We start from the raw sequence: 19,425 nt of genomic DNA, 5'->3' as shown, positions 1-19,425 counted from the left end.
GTTTCTCTCTAGCACACGAGGATGCGGCTTCACGTCAACCTGCTCCTGAAACCAAAAGTAAGACGTCACAAGTTTTATAACATGAAACATACAGTAAAATTAATGAAATGTATTTTAATAAGTTGCTACATGGCACATGCTGCACATTGAAGTTGCTTTATTGTCACATCTTTATTGGCTACATGCAACATGCACTTGGTAAAGACCTGTGTGAAAAGAATAGATTTTCATGTTATTTCATTTTTATGAAGCTTCATTCTTGCTAGAACAAACAGTATATAAGTAAACATCTATAATCAGTTATATTTGAAGTGAACAACAAATTACAACATAATGACATATTTTGATTCTTATTTCATTTTAAAAAGAAATAGCAAAACAGATTTAATAATAGAAGCTTGTTTTATAGTTTTTATACTTGACGATTTAGTCTCTTCTTAGAAATAAATAATCAAGTTAAAAAAACAAAACAATTGTAAACTTAGACTTCAAATACAAAGTTTGTTAGCTGTAATAAGCCATATTCTGTGAACAAGACTTCGTCATGTTACAATCTAGTTTACATTACTATATTTTGTATTAATTTGCATGATACTCAAGGTTTACTTTTTAATAACTAGCCAACGTTACTGTCTTACAGAGCAGCAAAGACACAGACTGAAGAAGGGAGAAAAAGCAGATTTGTTGAACTTCTATGTGCAAGAAAAGTAAAAATAATATTGATTATTATTATTATTGACTATATATATATATATATATATGTTTGGTTCCTGTTTCTAGTCAGGTTTGTGGTTTCTTAAACGTGTTTAGTTTTATTGAGGCAACAGAATCAAAATAATGCAGTTAAGAAAAGTTGCTTTATTGGTGATTTGTTCTTATTATTATTCAACATATCAATAGAATATAAAATAATATAGTATATGCAATAAAGTGCAAAGCTCATATTACTGTACATAGAAAACAGATATTGTAAAAAGAAAAATAAATATCATACAAATAAAATAGAAACTAGCCAATAAGATGACATTTGTCACCACATCAGGGTACATATAGAAATTATTTAATGGGATACAAGAACACAGTAATCAACATTATGTTGGTTTTAAAACTGCACTGTTCAACTTATTGAGAAATGTTCTTGTGAGTAAGGATTTTGTTTAGTCTCTGAAGAAAATAAGTGAGTTGTGTTGTGTCTGATGTTCAGCCCATCATTTGTTATCAGATTTGTAGGATTATGGTACAGTTACAATTTTACAGTTCACTATTAGTCTTATGGACAAAAACTTTCTTCATGGTCATTTTTGATCAGGACAAATTGTCATTAATCATAAAGTTACTGTGTGAGTTCATGTTGGACATCTTCAGTGTGGCTGATGATTGTAATAACTTCTGTTGTTATATCTCCAGTCTTCATCCTCACGCCAGAGCTGCTTTTCAAATTGCAACATGAGAGATGAAGATAGATTCAGATCAAACAGATGAAACTCTGAAACTGTTTTCTCCTTCATCCCTTGGTTTTATCAATCAGTTCACTATGTTAATAAAGTTCAACAAAGATTCATGAACTACAATCATTTAAATATCATGCTCAAATGTGATATTTAAACAAACATCATTGTGTGCTGGTTCAAACAGTTATTACGTGTCTTAGATCATGGTTATTGTGTCTTGGTCTCTTCAACAAATCTAAATTTTAAGTACAAGATTAAAAAAAACAGAAATCACTTCACAGATAATTAACATGGGTAAAAAAATGTACCTCTTTGATCGTCTGTTCAGGCTTCATTTTCTTCTGATTCTCAGTCTGGAGATGCCAGTTCAACTGGGAAGTAGGAGAAAAGAAGAGAAACAACTCATTATCAATAGATGCAGACACAGCATTTATTGTAAGTGAAGATGATTTCTCATTGGTTGTAAGTTGTGTTTCAAATAGTCTTCGTACAACAAGTTTGAATTTGAATTGAATCTGACTTGATCCAATAAACACTTTTTATGTATTGCTCAATACTGTACAGCATTACATTCTGTATACATTTATATCTTGTAAGATCTTAAACCTTAAACACTGCAAAATGCCTTGAGATGATTTATGTTGTAATTTGGTGCTATGCAAATAAAATAAAATAAAATTTAATTGAGTTAAATTACATTACGATCTGTTTCATTAACAATCAACTGACTAAAAAGATTAAATCAGTGATGAAACATGATGAAGTTTCACCTAATTTGTTATTAATCCATTTCACCACTAATGTTCTACATTCAGAACATATTACAGTCTAATATGGTATGTGGTTTACAACATGGCAACTGAGTTATGGTTATTGTGTTTTACTCTCCTCTACAAATATAAATCCTATGTAGAAAATGGGGGAAAAAAAACAGAAATCACTTCACAGATAATTAACACGGGTAAAAAAATGTACCTCTTTGATCGTCTGTTCAGCGTTCATCTTCTTCTGATTCTCAGTCTGGAGATGCCAGTTCAACTGGGAAGTAGGAGAAAAGAAGAGAAACAACTCATTATCAATAGATGCAGACACAGCATTTATTGTAAGTGAAGATGATTTCTCATTGGTTGTAAGTTGTGTTTCAAATAGTCTTTGTACAACAAGTTTGAATTTGAATTGAATCTGACTTGATCCAATAAACACTTTTTATGTATTGCTCAATACCGTACAGCATTACATTCTGTATACATTTATATCTTGTAAGATCTTAAACCTTAAACACTGCAAAATGCCTTGAGATGATTTATGTTGTAATGTGGTGCTATGCAAATAAAATAAAATAAAATTTAATTGAGTTAAATTACATTACGATCTGTTTCATTAACAATCAACTGACTAAAAAGATTAAATCAGTGATGAAACATGATGAAGTTTCACCTAATTTATGTTATTAATCCATTTCACCACTAATGTTCTACATTCAGAACATATTACAGTCTATTATGGTATGTGGTTTACAACATGGCAACTGAGTTATGGTTATTGTGTTTTACTCTCCTCTACAAATATAAATCCTATGTAGAAAATGGGGGAAAAATAACAGAAATCACTTCACAGATAATTAACATGGGTAAAAAAATGTACCTCTTTGATCGTCTGTTCAGCGTTCATCTTCTTCTGATTCTCAGTCTGGAGATGCCAGTTCAACTGGGAAGTAGGAGAAAAGAAGAGAAACAACTCATTATCAATAGATGTAGACACAGCATTTATTGTAAGTGAAGATCAAGTCTCATTGGTTGTAAGTTGTGTTTCAAATAGTCTTCATATAACAAGTTTGAATTTGAATTGAATCTGACTTGATCCAACAAACACTTTTTATGTATTGCTCAATACCGTATAGCATTACATTCTGTATACATTTATATCTTGTAAGATCTTAAACCTTAAACACTGCAAAATGCCTTGAGATGATTTATGTTGTAAAATGATGCTATGCAAATAAAATAAAATAAAATTTAATTGAGTTAAATTACATTACTATCTGTTTCATTAACAATCAACTGACTAAAAAGATTAAATCAGTGATGAAACATGATGAAGTTTCAAACTATTTAATTTATGTTATTAATCCATTTCACCACTAATGTTCTACATCAGAACATATTACAGTCTAATATGGTATGTGGTTTACAACATGGCAACTGAGTTATGGGTACTGTGTTTTACTCTCCTCTACAAATATAAATCCTATGTAGAAAATGGGGGAAAAAAAACAGAAATCACTTCACAGATAATTAACATGGGTAAAAAAATGTACCTCTTTGATCGTCTGTTCAGCGTTCATCTTCTTCTGATTCTCAGTCTGGAGATGCCAGTTCAACTGGGAAGTAGGAGAAAAGAAGAGAAACAACTCATTATCAATAGATGTAGACACAGCATTTATTGTAAGTGAAGATCAATTCTCATTGGTTGTAAGTTGTGTTTCAAATAGTCTTCGTACAACAAGTTTGAATTTGAATTGAATCTGACTTGATCCAACAAACACTTTTTATGTATTGCTCAATACCGTATAGCATTACATTCTGTATACATTTATATCTTGTAAGATCTTAAACCTTAAACACTGCAAAATGCCTTGAGATGATTTATGTTGTAATTTGGTGCTATGCAAATAAAATAAAATAAAATTTAATTGAGTTAAATTACATTACTATCTGTTTCATTAACAATCAACTGACTAAAAAGATTAAATCAGTGATGAAACATGATGAAGTTTCAAACTATTTAATTTATGTTATTAATCCATTTCACCACTAATGTTCTACATTCAGAACATATTACAGTCTAATATGGTATGTGGTTTACAACATGGCAACTGAGTTATGGTTATTGTGTTTTACTCTCCTCTACAAATATAAATCCTATGTAGAAAATGGGGGAAAAATAACAGAAATCACTTCACAGATAATTAACATGGGTAAAAAAATGTACCTCTTTGATCGTCTGTTCAGGCTTCATTTTCTTCTGATTCTCAGTCTGGAGATGCCAGTTCAACTGGGAAGTAGGAGAAAAGAAGAGAAACAACTCATTATCAATAGATGCAGACACAGCATTTATTGTAAGTGAAGATGATTTCTCATTGGTTGTAAGTTGTGTTTCAAATAGTCTTCGTACAACAAGTTTGAATTTGAATTGAATCTGACTTGATCCAACAAACACTTTTTATGTATTGCTCAATACTGTACAGCATTACATTCTGTATACATTTATATCTTGTAAGATCTTAAACCTTAAACACTGCAAAATGCCTTGAGATGATTTATGTTGTAATTTGGTGCTATGCAAATAAAATAAAATAAAATTTAATTGAGTTAAATTACATTACTATCTGTTTCATTAACAATCAACTGACTAAAAAGATTAAATCAGTGATGAAACATGATGAAGTTTCAAACTAATTTATGTTATTAATCCATTTCACCACTAATGTTCTACATCAGAACATATTACAGTCTAATATGGTATGTGGTTTACAACATGGCAACTGAGTTATGGTTATTGTGTTTTACTCTCCTCTACAAATATAAATCCTATGTAGAAAATGGGGGAAAAAAAACAGAAATCACTTCACAGATAATTAACATGGGTAAAAAAATGTACCTCTTTGATCGTCTGTTCAGCCTTCATCTTCCTCTGATTCTCAGTCTGGAGATGCCAGTTCAACTGGGAAGTAGGAGAAAAGAAGAGAAACAACTCATTATCAATAGATGTGGACATTTGCTATACAAATAAAATTGAATTAAATTACAGTAACATTTGTTAAATAACAATTTACTGACTAAGAATCTTCTATCCATGATGACAATTATCTTTTATTAAGTATTTTGTTAATTTATGTTAGAAATCCAGTTCAACGCTAATGTTTTATATCAGAACATGGTACATTGTATTATGGTATGTGGTTTACAACATGGCAACTAAGTTAACACAAGGAGAAAATGTTTAAACCATTGTGAATTTAAAGTTTGTTTGTTGCAAATTTTAGGACACAGGTCTCATAGTTTGAAGGATTTGTAACTTTAAAGGAGTGATGATGTTTACAGAGGTAATATATCATCACAAGTATAAATTAAATACTGGGTAATTTCATGTTTAATGGAAAACAACCTGAATGTTGTAGTGAAAAGAGAGTAGTGGTGAAATGTGGGTTTAATCTCTGTCATAAGCCAAAAATAGATAAAACTGCCTAAAGTAGAAATGTGTTAACAACAACTCAATGTGGACACAATTAATATTTTATTACTTTTCTTTAAGAAACAAAAATCAATGTTTCGATTAGTATTTGTTTTATATAATCTACTTTCCTACTGCTGGTTCAAAACAGTTTTTAGATGTCTCAGATATCATGGTCATTGTGGCTTGGTCACTTCAACGAATCAAACAAAACAAAACAAAACAAAACAAACAAAACAAACAAACAAACAAACAGAAACTGGACAGATAATTCATATAGGTGAAAAATTCACCTCTTGGATCGTCTGCTCAGCGTTCATTCTCCTCTGATTCTCAGTCTGGAGATGCCACTTCAACTTGGAGGTTGGAGAAATAAAGAGAAACAATTCATTATCAATGGAAGTAGACACAGCATTTGTTACATAAATGAAATTTAATTCAATTCAGTTGAATTATATTAACATTTGTTAACTGATTCAGGAAAAAAAAAAAAAAAATGACAAAAAAAAAAAAAGGAAAAACAAACATACCTCTCGAATCTTCTTCTCAGCCTCCTCCTTACTCTTCTCAGTCTGGGGCTTTGTTTCCAACTGGGAGGTCGGAGAGATGAAGAAAAACAATTCATTATCAATAGATGTAGACACAGCTTTTATTCTAAGTGAATGGTCATTTCTCAGTGGACGTAAGTTGTGTTTCTAATTCTCTTCATGCAACATCAGTTTGAACCTGACTTGACTCTGAATCATTTGCTCCAATAAACACGTTATTATAAATTAGACTAATATTTGTTTTATTCCCAATCAACTGACTAAGTAGTGTCTATCTGTGATGATACATGAGGAAGTTTCAAACTATTTAATGTATGTAATTAACCAATTTTACCCCTTATGTTCTATATTAGAACATTTAACAGCGTATTATGGTATGAGGTTTACAACATGACTACTGAGTTAACACAAAGAGAAACTGTTTAGGTCAACATGAATTTAAAGTTTGTTTGTTGGAAATTTGAACACAAAGTTTGGGGGATTTGTAACTTTAAAGGAATAATGAGGTTTATAGAAGTAATACATCATAAGTATGTGATATGTAGGCTTAATTTCTGTCATGGGACAATAAAAGAAAACCGCCTGAAGTAGAAATGTGTGAACAAAAGCTTAATCTGGACACAATGATTATTATTTAACATATCTGTAAGAAACAATCAATTTTTCCTTGACAATAATTTTAATTTATATTTGAATAAATTCACACTCAACTACAAACATTATTAGTCTTAAGTCTTAGTCTTTAGTTTTATACAATCTTATTTACTACTGCTGGTTCAAAACAGTTTTTAGATGTCTCAGATATCATGGTCATTGTGTCTTGGTCTCTTCAACAAATCTAAATCTTAGGTAGAAAAAAAAAAGATAATAATTTTTTATCTTTTTATTGGACAGATAATTAACATGGGTGAAAAATGTACCTCTTTGATCGTCTGCTCAGCCTTTATCCTCCTTTGTTTCTCAGTGTTGAGATGCCAGTTCAACTTGGAGGTAAGTGAGATAAAGATAAACAATTCATTATCAAGAGATATAGACACAGCATTTACTATATAAATACAATTGAACTTAATTCAATTGAATAATATTAACATTTATTTGAGAAGATGAACTTATTCAGAAAAAAAAAAAAAAAAAAAACAAACCTCTTTACTCTTCTTCTCAGTTTGGAGCTGGTTGTACAACTGGTGGTCGGAGAGATGAAAAGAAACAATTAATTATCAAAAGATCTCGACACAGCATTTATTCTAAGTGAATGATCATTTCTTATTGGTAAGTTGTGTTTCTAATTCTCTTCATATATCAATTTTAATCTGAATTGATTTATTTCTCAGTCTCCTGTTTAAAGCAGGAGGAGACAACCCTGGTCCTCACTGCTGCTCTCTTTCTGGTTTTCCAACAATCTGCTGCTCGTTACCTGGATCAGGTGTGTTCAGTCAATCAGAAGCTGGAAGATACCATCTCAGATGAGGAGGAGTGAGAGGAGACAAAGTGCATTAGTATCTTCCAGTTTCTCACTGACTGAACTCGCCTGATCTTTGTGTTTTAATGTCTGAGAGATCCCATAAGTTCTACATGTTGGTGGTCTGGACATAGCAGCTCACAGAATAGTGGTCACAGTTCAGTTCATACATGTAATAACAGCAGTTTTACTCTTATGGCTTCTGTGTCATTGTCTCAACAAATAAATAATTCATATAAAACATAAAGAGATAAATGATAAATGACTGATCAAAAGATGAACCTCTCTGATTGTGCTCTCCGGGTTCTTCAAGTTCTCAGTTTCTTTTGTTCTCTTTTGTTGCTCAGCCAAGAGCCGTGTTTTCAACTGAGAGATAAGAGAAATGAAGCGAACACATTTTATCAAAACCATGTACACACAGCATGTATCATGACTGGATTCTTATTTGTGAATTAAATCTGCACTGAAGAGGTTCAGCTTATTTTTTTCAACTCTAATGAACTAATTAAGGAGATGTTATCTTGTGTCTAGAAAGCATTAGCCTACCTGGAACAAAGAAAGAAATATTAATGGAACTTTAGTATACACAAAAAAACCCTATTCTTGCTTAATTCTCTTTTCTGATTGGTTCTAACCTGTGAACAATTATACGATAAAGATTGTTAAACATGTCTGAACCAGTTTTCTCTCTGGTTCTATCAGTCAGTTTATTATGTTCACAAAATTCAGCAAATGTTCAATTAGGAAGAAACTATGTAGTTGTACACAACTAATCTAATCTAAACACTGGACAGATATTTGATTTGGGTAAAACAATAAACCTCTGTGATTGTCTTATTCAGCTCCCTGTTCGAGTTCTCAGCTGTCTCCCTCTCAGCCTGGAGCTGCCTTTCCAACTTGGAGGTAGGAGAGATAAATAAAAACAATCCATTATCAATAGAAGTGAATGACTCCATTCCAGAAAAAAAAAAAAAAATCTTTTTATTTCACAAAGACAGAAGAAAGAAATGCTGAATGACAGAAAGCTTTAAAGAAGCTAGTGGACCACAGATTTGCTCAGATGTCATGTTGTGACAAAATGGTTATTGATTGAAATTAACCAGGATAATCTAAACTGTGTTGAATTTAACACTGGATCAAAAACTTAACTAAAAAGGGAAGTCAAATAAAATTATATTAAATATTCATTATCAGACTTTTTCTAGCACATCTCTTTTTTAACTGTAATATATACAATACATGTTTGAACTTGTTTCTAATCAATATTAAAAACTTTAATGTGAGTTGTGTTAGAGTAAAAATGATTTACTCACTGATTTATAATTTTCTTATAACAATGTTACTTCACTCATAAGGATAATTTCTTGTTTTTTTACTTATTGTCATTATGAAGGATACATGTGTGTGTGATGTTTAATCCTGTAAGCAACAAGAGCATGTTGTACTGTGCTGAAGCTGCACTTTGCACACAGACGGGAAACAGGAAAGGTCAGGAAAGGTCAGCGGCCTTGAAGTTGAAGAGTTCTTGTTGCTATACTCCTATAAGCAGTGTTTTATCCTTGTATGGAGTTGTTTTTCTTACAAGTGTGTTATCTTTCCATGGGGTTCTTTTTCTTGTAATATGATCACCATTTAACCACACCATACACCCACATCTGTAACTTCAGGGTGTGTCTCATCTTTAATAAAAAGCTTGTACAAAGGGGAGACGGACGGAGTCGGAGGTAGAAATTCCTGGGTGAAGCATTTATGATGCTAAGATCTCAGGCCGGCTCCCCTTGCAAGTAAAAAGGCCGAGCAGTGTCCTTGTTGTGCTTTATTGTCTTCGTCTCTCAGCGTATGAAAAGTGTTATTTTAAACCCGACAAGTTGTTTATTATTATTTACTTTTTGCTGAGGAATTTTAAAAATGTAAAGTGAAATTTCTTCACGCTTTAATGGTGACATTAAATACCTCGATGTTGCATCTGTTATTAAAAATCGAATTAATCATTCATTAACATTAAGAACTAAGCTTACAAAAAACTGACAACAATTAATTGTGAATGTATATATTTACAAATCTGCTCTCTTATGGTTTTCAGCTCTTCCTCCAGAGTCTGAACTCTATTCTCAGCTTTCTTTCTCCTCTGTTTCTCCTCCTGGAATTCCTCTTTGTAAAGGATTTTCCACTTGAACTGAGACAGAGATTTGATTTTTATCTTTAATTTTATTTTTTCTCACCAGTTAGTACAACTACCTCAAATAAGTCTCTTGTTCAGTTCTGCACACTTCTCTGTGTGGACGTTTGTCTTGTAGACTTTATTTTACTGAACATCTGTTTTCTATTTTTTATTTTACCACTACATTTGAATTTAACATTATCACTTACCAGCAGGGAGGAGGACCTAGCTGGAGCAGCTCCACTTGTTCCCAACTGATGAAAGAGAGAAATTGACGAATGTTAACATTTGTTGGTACAACCAGCTCAAAATTTTCACTTTCATGTCTACTGTCCTGACTAGACTAGAACTATCAATAGATATAATTAAAGTTAAAGTAGAAAGATGAACCTCTGTGTTGTTGGTTTCCATCCTCTGAATCTCTTCCTGAAGCTGCTGAACTTCAGCTTGTTTTTCTTTAAACTGGGAGAAAAGAGAAAATAACAATAATATGAGGAACATGTTTTATTATTAATACATGTCTGAAGTAGGGTACAACAACATCAACAGAGATGATCGAGTCTATGTCTAATGATATTTTCACTATAATTTAATGTAGCAGTAATAAGTAACTTTTATTTTAGTTAATGAACTGCAGTGACCTGTATGAACAGTGACTCCAGCATCAGTTGAAAACTACAGTCAGTGAAACTAGAATAAGTTCAACTTGATTCGTGATACAGGTCATAGTTTTTATTTGATTTGAGTTTGAACAAAGTAAAACGGATCCAACATTTTTTTTAGGTAATACAAAAATGCAAACCTCTTCAGTTTTAGTCTGTAACTGTTTCTCTGTTGTCTCCAGCTCCTTAGTCAGTGACTCCACTTCTCGTTCAGCTTCCATCTTCTTCTGATATGACTTGTCGGTTGGATTCTGAACCTTATTATAATCATGCTAGACAGTGACCATAAAAACAATAAAGAAAATTAAGTTTGCGGGTCTCAGCTCTTATTTTTGTATTTGTTCATTTAAGTTATTAATGTTGCTTAGTTTGCATTTTATTTTATATTACAGGGTCATTTATGCTGTGTTGCTGCATTTATACCATGAACACTTACCCTCGTAAATCTGGAATATTGAGCTATTGAGGCTTTCCTGGGTTGAAGCTGAGAGGAAAAGATAAAGAGAAACATGATGAACACATCAGATCATACATGTGATTACAAAATGCAGTATCTTAAGTGGGTTTTATACTGTAGGTAACATACTAAGTGTGGACATGTTTGACAAAGTGAACCAGGTGTATTTGATCCAGTCAGTGTGTTTCTGACAGCACAGATGATAAGGCATATATAAATACAGAAAGATCAGTATTAACAAATCAACCTCTGTGTTCTTGTTCTCCAGCTTTTTCCTCAGAGTCTGCAGGTTCTTCTCTATGTTCTGATTCTCTTCCTGCAGCTGCTGCAGCTCCGCTTCTTTCTTTTTTACCTGGAAGAACAGTGAAACAAAACGAGAAGATTTATTAATTATTATGAATGAACAGCTGTAAATTATCATAAATGTACATGTGATAGAAAATTAAATCTGTTTTCCATAGGACTTGTATTCTGAGTCTGTTGGTTCAGTGGTAGAACATTTGGTTAGAATACAGGGTCATGGGTTTGCATCCCACCCCATTAAGGGCAAACTGGTGCTAGTTCCAAACCTGGATAAAAATGTTCTGCTATGACAACCCCAAGCTGAAAGCTGGTGACTTTGAGTCAGGATTCATTTTTACCTGGTGTTAGAACAACTGTGATTAACCTGCACCTTGTCTACACTATCACAGACAGAAAAAAGCATCTTGTCATGTTAAAGTGTGAATAAACCTCTTTCTTCTTTGTCTCCAGCTCCTTTATCAGGTTCTTCACTCTGTTCGCTGCTTCCTCCTTCATCAGCTGCTTCTTTACATGAGAGAAAAAAAAACACAGTAAAAGACAAAATGAAGCTCAGCTCTTGTTGGAATTTCAATTTTAGTGCAAAAAAAAAAAAAAAAAAAAAATCTAAACTGGTCATGGAAAAGAAATATTAGGAAATCTTTATTCAGACATTTTTTTATTTCAGTATTTAAATATTTTTCTACAGTAAAATAAAACATTTGTTTTCTTTTTTTTTTGATTGTCGTATTTATTTCTTTTTTATGTGTTTTTATCTGTACTTTAATGTAATGCTCAGACCTCTGATTGTCAGAACTTCAATAATTAACAGAGTAATGTTTCTTAATTTCTAAAAAAATCTTTGCTTACTTGTTTGCTTGTTTTTTCCGCTTTATTCTTGTTAAAATCCTCCATTTGCACCGATTCATTTGTCGTAAACAGCTCTCTCCCTTTTTCTTTTTTTGTAGAATTCAGGTTTTCAGTTTTTCTTTTAGAGAAGTTTTTCTTTACTGCATGATTGCTTTCATCCCCCGGATGTCTCTTGGACTCTGTGTAAAGAAAGTGAAAAATTGGAAGTCTAAAAGACATTTTTTTACTATAGGAAGAAATCAGTCTAAAAGTCTAAAATTTTACTTATGGGAAATAAATTAAATAAATACTGTCATAACACCAACTTAATCTTCACCTAATAACTGAACACTTAATTTATGACTTACTGATTATATTTTTCTTCCATAAATAGAAGACAAGTAAAAGCATAAACAGGATGCAAACTGACAAACTAACAGCCAACCCAACTGTGGTAGCAGAGGAACCAGATTGGATGTAAAAGAAATTATCTGAAAAGAGAAAATGACATGGAATTTATATAAATTCAGACATAAACTATTTGAAAGTACATAAATTGTCATATTTAACTTGTAAAAACGTATGTTTACCTGGAACATGTATCTGTGTCTCTCTGATCTGGTTGATGTTTCTCTGTTGGACTCTACAGGTGATGTTGTTGCTGTGTCTCTTCTCCACAGTCACTCTGCTGCTGACAGTATAGAGGTCATCAGGACCTCTGACTGTCTCTGTAGGTCCAGCAGAGAGGATCTTTCCCTCAGCGTCCAGCCACAACAGCTCAGGCTCTGGATACCAGCCTTTAGACTCACACTGTAAAACCACTCCACCCTTATCTCCATTAATCCCTGATAAATGGATGACAGGTGAAGCAGCAGCATCTGGTTCTGAGGAAATATAGAAGTTTAAAACAATTATGTCAGTGGAAAGAAAATATTAAATTACCAGAATATTGACAAGTAACGATAAAATCTGATATTTGAAATGAGTGAAACTGCAACACCCACAATTAAAACATTTTTCAGATAATTCATATTTTCATGCATCTTTTTATTAAATCTGCAAATGCAGACAGCAACACTGGTCATGTTTATTGTTAAGTTGATCACTTTGAACTGTAAATAACTGGTAAAACATCTGACTGAGACAAGAGGTAGATAATCACAGTGACATTAGAGCATTAATAAAACTATAACACTGACACTGATGTTAGACAGTTATTATAAAGTTCAGCTCCTAACATCAGTGACAGAAACTGTTGATACTAAAATACACACATACTAGAAACAGTTTGTCCACTTACCAACAACAAGTTCAACTAAAGTTTGTTTGTTGAGTTTAGGAATGAAGCACTTGTACGTTCCTTTATCAGACAATTTCACTTTAGAGAGTTTCAGTGAAATGTTTCCATGTTTCAGTTCATCAGTGAACAGTGATGTTCTTCCTGTGTACGATGGATCATTTTCCTTTACATACTCCTGACCTGAACGCCACACGTACACAATGACATTATTCAGGTCAGACCTCGACCACTCCAGAGTCATCATAACAGCATCCATCACAGGTTCAAGGTGACATGGCAACGTGACGTCATCACCAACTCTCACCACTATTGGTTTAGTTGGACCAATTAACTCAGGTTCACCTGGAAAGAAATACAGGTTTATATTAATTATTTTAGAATGAAGTTATATTTGTTTAAAAAAGATACTATACTATCAACATAAAATCTTCTCATTTATATGTTGTAGATGTTTAATCACAGTTATTGAACATGTGGGTTCCTTCATCAATGCTCTGTATAGTTAATTTTAAATGTGTTGATGCTCAGAAAATCATAGTTTGATTCTGGATAAATGAGAGATTCCATCCACCTGATGTTAATGAGCTAAACATGATTAATAATGTCTAATCACGATTTTGAGAGTAACATTTGAGAGTGAAATGGGGGGTTAAAAAAAATAATAATGATGAAAATTTGGGGTTCTTGGGTTTTATACAGTTATATTTTGTAATGTCTTAAACACTGTAAAGTGCCTTGAGATGACTTTTATTGTGATTTGGTGCATATACAGATACAGATAAAATATTATTATTATTTTTTGTAGGTATCATTTAATTATGACATTTTAAGATACTGTATTTGTGTAAGTTACCTCTACAGGAGTGTAGGAGAAGATAGAAAAGCAAAACTCTGAGAGATCTGAGCGGAGATCGAAGGAACAGTAGACAGGAGTTCTGGAAATTAAGCAGGTGATGCAGTTTATGGATCCAACTGCTGTAGGGTTGTGTCTAGACAACAGAACTTTTCCAATCCAAAATAATCATTACTGGGTCACTCCCAAATCACCAGGCCACTAGGAAATGTGCATTTTACGTCTCTGAAATAAGTCTGTGCTAGATTTACTTTGATGATTAGGGTCATTGTCCTGCTGCTTCACCTAGTATCTTTTTACTTTTTACTAAAACAAATCCACCTCTTGGAGTGATCCAGTCTGAGCCCAGATCTTACCTGAATAGAGGTTTTGTTGAAAACCTGAAACTGTTCACAGCATATTTCCTAAGTATAAATCTGAGCGGAAAGGTGTAAATCAAACATGTAAGAAGTGTTTGCTTGAAGTTAATGCAGACAAAAGTGTGTGGGTGTTTTACACGGACATGTTCAATATCATACTTTCATTTTCACCAGTGAACACCTACACAGGGTGCTGTGATAGTTACAATGCCTTCATCTACATGTTACTTATGTACTAATTCTAAAAAAACAGTATTCAAAAAATTTATTCAAAAACTTATTTTATCTAAACTTAAATTAGGAGGCGACATACCTGTTGCATGTTGTGTCGGTTATTTCCAAAAGCACTGAGTATGATCTAACTTGTGCTGTACCTGCCCTACTTGCTTGTTAAGACCTCCTTCCATTGGTAACACCCACTTGCCCTACATAGATGTTTGCGCAAACATTGAAGGACTTCCACTGACAGTTTGTGCTGTCATTCAGTCCTGCGTGAAGAAGTGTAGAGGACAGGTGTTCAATAAAAAGAGATTTATGTAAAGTAAAAATGATTTACTCAGTGATAATTATCTAATTCTTTTATTACATTTTTGTTTGATTATTGTTTCTTACTTCTTGTCATTATGAAGGATATATGTTTTTGATGTTTAATCCTGTCAGCAACAGGAACATGTTATACTCTGCTGATGCTGCACTCTGCACATAGACATAAAACAGGACAGGTCAGAAAAAGGTCAGCATTCTCAGAGTTGACCAGTTCTTGTTGCTATACACCTATGAGCAGTATTTTATCCTTATATGGAGTTCTTTTTCCTTGTAAAATGATCATCCTTTAACCATACCAGCCCCCATCTGTGACTTCAGGGTGTGTCTCATTTGTAATAAAAAGCTTGCACAAAGGGGGAACGGACGGAGTTGGAGATAGGAAATCCTGGGTGAAGCATTTATGATGCTAAGACCTCAGGCCGGCTCCCCTTGCAAGTAAAAAGGCCAAGTGTCCTTGTTGTGCTTTATTGTCTCCATCTCTTAGTGTATGAATGGTGTTGTGTTAATTTTGGACCCAACAATTTAATCTGTCTCATTTGTTATCCGTCATCTGAAAAATACAAACATTTATTATTTTATGTTTGGGATACACTGACTAATGGCTTAATTTAGCTGAACTGTTCAGAGTATGAGCAACCACTTGCTGAGAAAAACTAAGGATAAAAACACGTCACTTGTTTAGGTAAAACATTTTTAAGATTAATATTTAGAACATGTTATGTTGGATCAAATCATGTTGCATATATGGCAACAGGTTTTGACTCCATATTACTGGAAATAAGAGAGAAGTAGTAAAATAACAAGTTTCTTTTTTTAAGGTTGGTGTAATATGGGGTGAAAATCCTGGTGATCAGGTAGGAACCTACATTTTAGTAAAGTCTCAGAAGGTTCCAGATTTCTAGGGAGAGACACTATGTCAGTGATTCTGTTAATAGGGTACAATGAATGCTGACCGACTCTGACTAAACTACGAAAATGGACGTGAAGATGACAGGAAAAGGGTTGGAGGTGAGTGATGCCACTTCTCCAAGATGGCAGACCTTACAGACTGGAACATATGCTTTCAGTAATGCAAATTGCAGGAGATGTAAACTGTAAAAAACACTGAATGAGATGACAGGTTAGTAGAGGTGAGATTGAGCATAGGGGGATGAAAGTCTCTGGGAACAGGCAACAATCATGGTGAACCGTAATCTTCCAGAGGTTTGAAGTCTGTTCAATATCAAGAGTAACAGAGTCATTTCTCTTACTTTTTTTAAAAAAAAACTTCAATTGTAACATTTTAATTGAAGTTAAAGTGTATTAGTCTGAGGTATTTTGTAAATATGTTTTACTTGGCTTAAAACATCTTATTTTCAGCTGCAGCTTTTCTTTGCATCACTTCGAACAGATTGCAGCGCTTTGGTTGGTTGGTTTCTAAGTCTGATGAAGAAATTTACCACAGCAGCATCTCAGATGTTGCAACTTCACAAGTTTGGTTGTAAGAGGTGAAACACAGCTGTGTTACAAATTGAAACTAAACCAACAAATCAATAAATACGAATATAGTATTTAACTATAGGTTTTTGTTAGTCATATAATCATCATTAGAACCCTGTTTCTGATGTCATTACTGCATGTTTTATATAATTGTATTGAATTGAGTATATGTCACATCTTTTTCTGGTTCTTTGTATTGTTGTATTTTGTTTCATGGTTTTATTTGCAGTTGATTTTATGATGGACTATAACACTGCAATGACTGTCTAGCTGACAGAAGTCACCTGAACTAATTATGAACAGGAATATCCGGCACAGAAGGAAGCAGGAAGAAACACACCTGTGTAATGGAGGATGCATAACTGACGCATGAAGCCATCTTAATGTTTAGTCTATGGACTGTGTGAGAGTGTGTGGGCCAAACTATGAGCAAGCAAACCTGTCAGAATAATATTTTTGGCTTATGTACCTGTGAGCAATGTTCAGTTTAGTGAGTACACCAAGTTTGAGTCTGTTTTGAGTGCATGTACCCTGAAAGCAAAGCTTAGATTAGATTCTGCAATAAAACATAAAAACAAAAAAAAGCAAGTATTAAAACACAAATTAATAATGAAGAAATTAAATTAAGCCCTGTATTTTCACCACATTACACTTCATATGAGAACTGTTAAAAAATATGACAGGAACACAAAAACCAACATTATGATTATTTAAATCTCTACTGAAGAGGTTCAGTTCATTTTGATGTTGTCTTCTGTCTTCAAAAGGATTTTGGAGACACATTTCTTTTCTGCAAAGAAGAAGTGAGCTGTGTTGTGTCTGATGTTCAGTCCATCATTTGTCATCAGACTTGTTAGATTATGGTACAGTGTGGCTTATAATATCAGTATCTTCTGTCACGTCTCATTTATTCATCATTCACATTCGACTGGAACATAGAAGATATAAAGACAGATTAATCAAACTGATGTCTACACACAACATGTATTCTGGCTGAATTCTCATTTCTGATTTGCTGTAAGTTTTGAATAAAACAATAAATATCATCACACAACTCTGAACCAGTTTTCTCCTTCATTCACTGCTTCTATCAGTCACGTCATTGTGTTCACAAAGTTCAACAAAGGTTCAATCAAGAAGAAATTGATCACTGTTTTAAATAAATGAACTAAAAAAATGAAAAGGATAATTGATGTGTATGAAGAACCTGTTTCATAGTCTTCTCCGGCATCTTGTTTGAGTTCTCAGTCTCCTTCTTTTGCTTCTCATCCTGGACTTTTGTTTCCAACTGGGAGGTAGGAGAGATGAAGAGAAACAATTCATTTAATGAAAAGGATGAACACACTACATTTATTCTGTCTGAATTCTTATTATTGTTGGTTGTAGGTTCTTTAATATCTAACTTTGGATTTGTAAAAATTTGTTGTTAAATCTGTTGTTAAGATGAAGAACAACAGAAAACAGTGACATGGAATTAAACTAAGTCTCAGTAAATCATGAACCTCTTGTTTCTGGGTCTCCAGCTCCTTTTTCAGCTGCTGTCTCTGATCCTCACTCCTTTGTTTCTCCTCTTTGAGCGTCTGAACTTCAGTCTTTAGTTGATTCACCTGAGAGCAGAGAGAAGACAAAGAGAAGATGAGAGACCTGTTCTCTTATTAAGGTCAATGACTTCAAACTAACACTAACACTTTGAACATGAAGCTCCTTCATCATCTGATTTCTGCTGATTCTGAACTAAAGTCACTGATGTGGAGGAAAATGTGTTAATGACCAGAATCCACTGACTTGATAATAAGTCTGATAACAGATGATGTCATGTTCAAACTATGTATTTAATGTCTGGTATAACTATTAATCCAGTTCTCCAACAATGTTCTCCAGTAAATCAGAATCTGGTCTCCATGTTTACTTGTCTCTTAGTCTGGTCGAGCTCCTCGTTCTTCTTCTTCAGTTCAGTTTGTGTCTCATTCAGCTTCTTCTCAGTTGACTGTTGGTGGTTCTTCAGCTGTCAAAGTCATTTTACAGCAGATGTTAAAGTTTGACAAAAAATTTGAACGTGTCTGTAAACTGGGACAGAAATAAAGTGATTTAGTTTAAATCTTAAATTGATTTAATCTCAAACTATTTACATTGCAGATCTCTTTTAATATTTTAAATTCACTCGTCAGAATTCTTCTTTCTTTTTTTCGCACTCTTTACTTTCCTGGTTTTATTCCAGACCTGCTCTCTTATTACCCTGAATGAGTTAAAACAAACAGTAACTCTCTGAAAATGGAGGTTCTTCAGATAAGAACTTGATAAACATGAGACGCAGATCACAAAACTTTCATACTTTGTGTTTTTCTGTTTAGCATCATGCTGATTTGTGTGTGTTCTACAAACTACATCCATAAATGATGATCAGATTCTACAAAACTAATACTTACACACAAACTCGTCCACATGTTAATGTAGAGTATGAACAGATAATATGTTTATATATTTATAGATATTCACTGATTCAAAGTACAGAGATGGTCAGAAGCAGCTGCATTGTGTCTTTGTAGATTTAGAGAAGGCGTATGACAGGGTGCCGAGGGAGGAGCTGTGGTACTGTATGAGGTTGTCGGGAGTGGCAGAGAAGTACGTCAGACTAGTTCAGGACATGTATGAGAGAAGTATGACGGTGGTGAGATGTGCTGTAGGTCAGACAGAGGAGTTCAAGGTGGAGGTGGGACTACACCAAGGATCAGCTTTGAGTCCCTTCTTGTTTGCTATGCTGATGGACAGGCTGACAGATGAGGTGAGAC

General features: G+C 33.4%; 1 protein-coding gene across 1 annotated transcript in view; it reads right to left on the bottom strand.

The window, feature by feature from the left end:
- Positions 1–838: 838 nt before the first annotated feature.
- Positions 839–19,425, bottom strand: part of LOC113168482 (trichohyalin-like) — a 928,554-nt gene continuing 909,967 nt past the window's right edge. The window contains exons 18-26 of the mRNA XM_033326585.1: positions 6,215–6,274; positions 5,978–6,040; positions 5,112–5,174; positions 4,443–4,505; positions 3,769–3,831; positions 3,096–3,158; positions 2,427–2,489; positions 1,760–1,822; positions 839–1,430 (exon numbers count right to left, since the gene is read on the bottom strand). Coding sequence (XP_033182476.1) covers positions 1,362–1,430; positions 1,760–1,822; positions 2,427–2,489; positions 3,096–3,158; positions 3,769–3,831; positions 4,443–4,505; positions 5,112–5,174; positions 5,978–6,040; positions 6,215–6,274 — 570 coding nt within the window. The 3' untranslated portion in view covers positions 839–1,361. The remainder of the gene's footprint in view (positions 1,431–1,759; positions 1,823–2,426; positions 2,490–3,095; positions 3,159–3,768; positions 3,832–4,442; positions 4,506–5,111; positions 5,175–5,977; positions 6,041–6,214; positions 6,275–19,425) is intronic.

This window comes from Anabas testudineus, chromosome 18 (assembly GCF_900324465.2).
Source record: "Anabas testudineus chromosome 18, fAnaTes1.2, whole genome shotgun sequence".
Taxonomy (NCBI): domain Eukaryota; kingdom Metazoa; phylum Chordata; class Actinopteri; order Anabantiformes; family Anabantidae; genus Anabas; species Anabas testudineus.
This window is presented reverse-complemented; position numbering and strand designations above follow the sequence as displayed.